This window comes from Impatiens glandulifera, chromosome 7, assembly GCF_907164915.1.
Source record: "Impatiens glandulifera chromosome 7, dImpGla2.1, whole genome shotgun sequence".
Classification (NCBI taxonomy): domain Eukaryota; kingdom Viridiplantae; phylum Streptophyta; class Magnoliopsida; order Ericales; family Balsaminaceae; genus Impatiens; species Impatiens glandulifera.
The window spans coordinates 49,992,643-49,999,999 of record NC_061868.1 but is presented as its reverse complement, the minus strand read 5'-3'; the positions used below and the strand labels follow the sequence as shown (position 1 = coordinate 49,999,999).

General features: G+C 25.4%; 1 protein-coding gene across 1 annotated transcript; it reads right to left on the bottom strand.

The window, feature by feature from the left end:
• Window positions 1-381: 381 nt before the first annotated feature.
• LOC124910594 ((-)-germacrene D synthase-like) lies at window positions 382-1,294 on the bottom strand. Its single transcript, XM_047451265.1, has 2 exons — window positions 906-1,294; window positions 382-821 (listed from the first exon to the last, which is right to left on the bottom strand). Exons 1-2 carry the CDS (start codon window positions 1,289-1,291, stop codon window positions 560-562), a joined length of 648 nt encoding a protein of 215 aa, XP_047307221.1. The 5' UTR covers window positions 1,292-1,294; the 3' UTR covers window positions 382-559.
• Window positions 1,295-7,357: the final 6,063 nt, after the last annotated feature.

Here is a 7,357-nt window from a genome sequence, read left to right as displayed (position 1 = left end):
ATTATGCTTGAAATCCTAATATATAGATGTTGATTTGACTTAGTTACCTTGAAACCGACAATGTCATCAATAATTCTTCCAATGACAGCAGCAGCTTTCATGATGGGAGGATCTTCAAATGCCCATTGAAAAACATCTTTAGTTGCTAAAATAGGATCCATTCCAATAAATGAAGTGATAGTCAAGAATCTAGTAGTAACTGTGATCAATGCCACACTCATGTATTCTTCTAATGTGGGAATATATTTGTTATGAAGCCAATTTGCCTCCTTCATATATGCATTTGCCATAACCTTCACCTGTTTTGTGTATCATACATATGAGTCAATATCCCTTTTTAAGATGTAAATATTTTACTCTCAGTAATTAAGTAAAAAATACCATTTGTTTGAGATATTGAATGCCATCAACCATTCCTCGTTCAACACACTCATTTTTTAAGAGTTCAATATAATCATGAAGTGCATCATTAAAATATATTATATATTCTGATAATTCATTTAAGTCATTTCTCTCCCACCTGAAAATAATAAAAAAGAAATATGATTGATTAATTTAATTAATTTCCTTTCTGGTTAAGAATACAAGTATATTCAATATACCTATTAATTGCATCAGTAAAGAGCACAAGTTCTTCCCAAGTTCCATAAGCATCGTATATATCATACAATATAGATAAAAATGTTGTTATCTTAGTAAACACTTTCCTACCGTATGCATATTTAGGCTCAAAGTAAACCGTCAAAGCACAAAAGTAACACTCCACGAGTCTATCCCTTGCGAATGGACATTTGTTTATAATGTCCAAATCCTTCCACCACCTGCAGTCAAAATGTGTGATATAATGGATCTCTTAATGTTCTCACTAGTAAATATTTGTATTTACGACATATAAATTTTAAAACCTAGTGAGTTCTGCCAATTCTTTTTGGTGCACTCTCTGCAATATGTTGAAATCGAGTTTTGCGAACTCTAGCAATTTCTTATCATGTGTATTGCAATTCTCGTAGAAGGAGAAGTAACTTCTTACATCCATCCTTATAAAACCTTTAAGCAAGGTTTGGTTTAGAGCATTAGTTACTTGTTGGGCAAGGTGTGGATTAATGTGATCTATTAGATCACGATCATGCAATAACATAGTCTCAAATTGTTTTGTGGTAAAATTGAAAGCTTTCTCCAATATATCTTCCCCTCGGAACCTCAAATCTGCGGCCTCTTGTAGACTTAACATCCCTTTTATATCATTTTTTATGGATGTTTTGAATTCACCTTTGCTATCCAAGAATTTCATAAAGGTATCATCTGTAACATTGAACAAATTATTAGTCGATGAAACATTTTTCATGACATAGATAGATAGTGAAGGAAGAAGAATAAGTAAGACCAACTTGAAGATATATTATATCCTTGTTGTCTTAGCAATCGAAAGCGAAGAGCGCAAGTATGTAGATCATCATCGTCGTAATCGTTGTTCATGCGTTCACTATCAATATTAATGCATTGGAGAACTTGTTTGATCTCAGTTTCAAAATGGTAATTTATACCAAGTCGTTGGATAACATCAATAAAGTTTAACTTCTCGGACGTATTCATCATGCTTAAAGGAGACGTGAGATTTTTTCTTACTCTGTCTTTCAATTCATTGTAAACTTGGTTTATTGTCTCATTGTCCTATATATTATATAATATATAAAAAATGAGGAGAAGAATTAATTGGTTAGGTTATTTCAAATATATATATATATATATTATATTTTTGAATTTGAGATGGTCTATAATTTATTAATTAACATAAACCAATCAATTTATGCATTGACTAATTAGGTACTTACCGAAGAATCATGAGTAGAAGAAGCATATTTAAGAAAATGATCTCCCCAAACAGATGCAGGGAATTTGGCTATGGGACGAACAACTCCGCTCATCACATCCACTACCTTAGTCGACATCTTTCTCTCTCTCTCCCTCTCAAAGTGACACACTTAAATGTATCCTTCTCAAACTTGTTCACATCTTTTGGCTTTATATAGCCTTCAATATTTTAATTTCTTTGAATTGAGCTAATTCACATTTTATAAAGTTATTTTTATCATGATTTAACATATAATGTGAATTAGTACATTATATTTCTATCTAGATTTTTGGGTTTTCGTGACAACAACATTAATAGAGATAGGAGAGCAAATTCAAGAAGAGTTTGAGTAGTATCTTGAGAAGATTTTTGTTTGTCGGAGTTTGTATCGTTAAATCGACTTCAAACGTTGACAGTTTGTTACTTATTTTTTAGCTACGTTTTGGACGGTGAAGATCTGTATTTTGAAAGGCTTCTAAGTCATTTTAACGGAAACCAGAATTGCAGAATTAGTATAGTTAGTTAATCTTGTTTTTTCTTGTTTCTGTTATTGTGTAATTTTAATGTAATTGATTAGACTCTAATTTGATTATATTTGGAACGAACCATTATTTTAACAATGCTGATTATACTGGATTGTTAAGTGTCATTTATATATATATATACTGTAGTTTTACTCTCGATTTGTAGAGATTTTTTACGCTAAAATTTGTTTTTGTTTTAATTTCATTAGGTTATACTCATCACTTATATTCAATATAGTAGAAACTAGGGGCGGAGCCAGGATGAAAAATTACTTGGAGCTGACTCATTTGCCTGGTTTATTCACTTAATTTACCATTTTTTTTTAATTTAGGTGGGGCGGAACCCACCCTAACCAAAGGGCGAATCTAGGTTTTTCACTAGACTGTAAGATTTTTGGTATTATACTATTACGTGTATTAATACGTGAACATATTAATCGAATTTTTCTACAAATATCCTTACTAAATAGATCTTCGGCCAACACTTTCTAAAATAAAATAAATAAACGAAATTTTAAGAGTAATTAGAATACTCGATTTAAAAAAACAAAATTATACATGTTAAATAAAAATTAAGTTAAGAAAACGTAAAAAATTAAATTAATTAGATTTTAAATAAGTGAAAACTAAATATATAAATATAAAAAATATAAAAAATTAATTTAGTGGATTTTCGCATATTTGATAAGAATATAAAAAAAAAATGGAGGAGATGATTATAAAATATGAATGTAAACTGTTTTGAAAAAATAAATAATATATAAATTTATTTATTTATGTATTATTATATAATAAAGAAACTAACATTATAATAATTTTTATAAAATGATTTGATCACCTTGCCTTAGTCAGATTAAATCCAAAGTCATCAAGACAAATAGTTACATGTTTAAACTTAATATACATATATTTAAAACATTATCTTCGACTACAACCTAAGCATTTTTTAAATTTAGGTGGGGCTGGAGCCCACCCTAGCCCAAGCGTGACTCCGACCCTGGTGGAAACTATTTTTTTTTTTAGTCCTAACATTTTATATATTAAATACTCTTTATATAAAAGAAAATTGTAGTTAGTACACATTCAAGATTTTAAAAATGGGTTACTAATTAAGAATACTCTAACTATTATAAATTTTAAATTTAGAAACATTTATCAACTATAACCCTAAAAGAACTATTCCGAAAATAATGTGGATGTGGAATGGAGGGAATATCTTTTCGAGGTAATTTCTTATTAGTTGTAAAAAAAATGGTTTCAATTTGTTGTGAGCATATTCAATTTAGCAGTATTCCACCTGATCTATTAGTATTAGTATTAGTATTAGTATTAGTATTAGTATTAGTATTAGTATTAGTATTAGTATTAGTATTAGTATTAGTACGTAGAAAGAAAGATTCATTTTATTTGTTGTATTATAGGACTCTTCAATTAATTTAGCAACTGAAAAGCAAACTCATGTTAAAAATAATTTGCTAGAAATATTATTTGGGAAGAATGCCAATTTTACACACAAAGTTGTAAGAAGGTGTCAAATTTACTTATTAAGTATCAAAATTCCATTTATATGTATGAACTTGTTAAAAAGTGTCAAATATATTTAAAATAACAGAAATGTTAAACGGTGTTAAAATTTCTGTTACATGTAATATTCATATATTTTTTATTTTTTTAAATTGACATTACTTTAATTATTTTTTATTCAAACAAAACATTAAAATCTTTTCTTATTTATTTTCTCTTTCTTTACCCTCACAACTTACCATTTTCTTTAAATATTTCTCTCTTCATTTCTAAATGAGTATTATTAATAATAATATTTAATTGATTAATTATAAAAATTGTTCTAAAAAGTAACGAGTTATTAAGATTTCGCCACATCACTGACAATTTAGGATTCGGCCAACAAAGACTTCACCACAACATTGACAATTTAGGATTCGATCAATGAATGTTTCAACCAATGATGATGATAGTGTAAGGTTTAACTGAGAAAGACTTGGATTTGGGGGTTACGTCTAAGAGCTGATAAAGTTTAACAGGGTGAGTATTATGAAAACTAAAATTAAAACAAGCCGGTTAAGGGAGATTTTACCTTGATTTGGCATTGTCCGTTAATGGCGACAATGATTTAGGGTTCGACTAATGAAAATTTTGGCCACAACGTCTATGATTTAGGAATCGGCCAACAAAAACTTCCACCAACGATGATGACTATTTAAAGTTCAGTTAGGGAGCACTTGGATGTTAGAAGAAGGTAAAAATCCAAAAGAACTTGAGTTAATCAAAGAGAGAAAAGTTAGGAAAAAATGGAGAGTTGTGGAGGGATGAGAGAGAAAGTAAAAATAAGTTTTGTTTAAATTAAAAAATAATGGAAAAATAATTAAAGTAATGTCAATTTAAAAAAATAAAAAATATGTGGATATTATATGTGGCAAAAATTTTAACACCGTTTAACATTTCTGTTATTTTAAATATATTTGACACTTTTTGACAAGTTCATACATATAAATAGAATTTTGATACTTAATAAGTAAATTTGACACCTTCCTACAACTTAGTGTGTAAAATTGACAATCTTCCCAATATTATTTTAGTCAATTTGAAGACACAACTAAATTTGCAATTTGATCCCTTATTCAATCACTCCTCAAGATTTTATTTTTATTTTTTTGGAAAATTGTGCAAGCGCCATTATTCCTCAAGACAAAAGATGACAGATCTTAGTACTTATAATCCTTTTAGTGAATATTTTATAAATGTAAAGAAAATCGTAAGAATTGTTTGATAAAAATAAGTAATTAATTTATTTGGGCATGATCTGAGTCATATATTTAAAATATATTTTAATTGATAATAAAATATTTGGTTGATGAAATTATATATATGTAATTGATTGATTCCAGAAAAGTCACTGATCATGTTGTCTTGATTGGTTTATTTGAAACATATGAAGATCAAGAGTTTGATTGTTCTGGTAATTCTTGAAAAATAAATTCCTTTAATATTATTTGATGTAAAATTTAGTTTGTTTGGTTTATTTTAGTTAAATAATTAAAATATTGTTGGTATTTAATATTTTTAAATTTTATAAATATTAATTAGAGTATTTTGTGATGATGAATTGTTAAAATAAACTAGTGATAAAAATATTTTTTTCAAATTAGAGATAGAGGGTTAATTAGCTTATTTTATTTTTTAAAATATATATATATATATATATATATATATATATATATATAATATTTTGAGAAGTACTAATTTAATTATTTTTAGATGAGTTAAGACTTATTACATCCCTACATCTATTTTGTCATTCTATATATATTTTGTATTATAAATTAATTGTTTTTTTGAAGGAATTACAAATAAAAAGGACTAATGCTATATATTATAAAATTTATTGTTTTTTTTTATTCTATTTAACTAATTATTTTTCTTTTATCTTATCTATGAAATTTTAAATATTATGTTGTTTGATTTTATAAGAATAGATATTTAGATGATACACTTTGAATGTATATTTAATTGGTACATGTATTTATTTATTTTTACTTTCTTTTATATTTTGTGTTGTATATTTAATATTTTTTTACTTGTCTTTTGCTACAATTTTGCTGTAAATCTTTCACTCATTCATTTATTTATTTATATATATATATATATATATATATATATATATATATATATATATATATATATATATATATATATATATATATATATATATATATATATATATATTTCCTGGAATATTCATGAACCTACCCAAATAATGAAGGACACCCCACAAATGAGTCCGATATTCAATTAATAGGTATCTGTACTTGTGCTCTTTACTTATGCAATTAATAGGTATCTGTACTTGTGCTTATTTATTTATTTCCTGGAATATTCATGAACCGACACAAATAATTAAGGACACCCCCACAACAAATGAGTCCGATATTCAACCTAATTTTGAGAGACACGTGTCAATTGGGGTGACTAATGCAAGGTCCACATTGTTTGTTCTTGTATAGGCTTTAACATCTTTTAATTTTTTTGAATTAAGCTAATTCACACTTTAATATGTTGTTTTATAATGATTTAACCTTCTATAATTGTGCTTACTTTTTTTTATATACAAGTACTCTGGTATAAAAGGGAGTTATCGTTAGTATACACCCTCATGATAGGAGATTGGATTTGGAATTAAAATTGAAATGGGTTAGTGCGAAATGAATTATTAAAAAACTTAGTTCAAAACTGACTGTGAGTTGGTAAGAAGGTTGTGAATATAAAAAGTTAATTTTTTTTAATTTAAGAAATTAATTCATTCTCTTGTCAATAATCCAAATAATAATAATAATAATAATAATAATAATAATAATAATAATAATAATAATAATAATAATAATAATAATACATATCATTTTAAAAAATCTTAAATCACTCCAGAATTCGACAAGTTAATTATAAACTTTATAAAACAAAAAAATATAATTTATAAAATAAAAGAATTAAATTAATTTTATTAATTAAATAAAAATCTAATTTATAAAGTTAATATTAATTAAAAAAATACAATAGTGAATAATTATAGAAATACATCATAACCTACAAAATCTCAAACTACTTTTAATTATATTAAATAAAAAATTAACAATATATCAATTTCAATAATTTTTTCATAAAACAAATATTTATTGTCACGATTGATTATATCACTAAATCATTTAAAATATATTAAAACACTCTAAAATTTTAAAAGTTAATAAAATATTTTAAAAAAAACTATATTTTATAATAAAAATATTCTTTACTTTTAATTATATATAATAATAAATATCATATATAGATAATAAAATAATCCGGCATTAATTCTTTATCTAATATTTTAAAAATTATAAAATTTCACATTTATAATATTTAACCAACTTAAAATATTATTTTTAAAAAAATTAATAACTTTATAAAAACAAATTTAACTAATCTTATT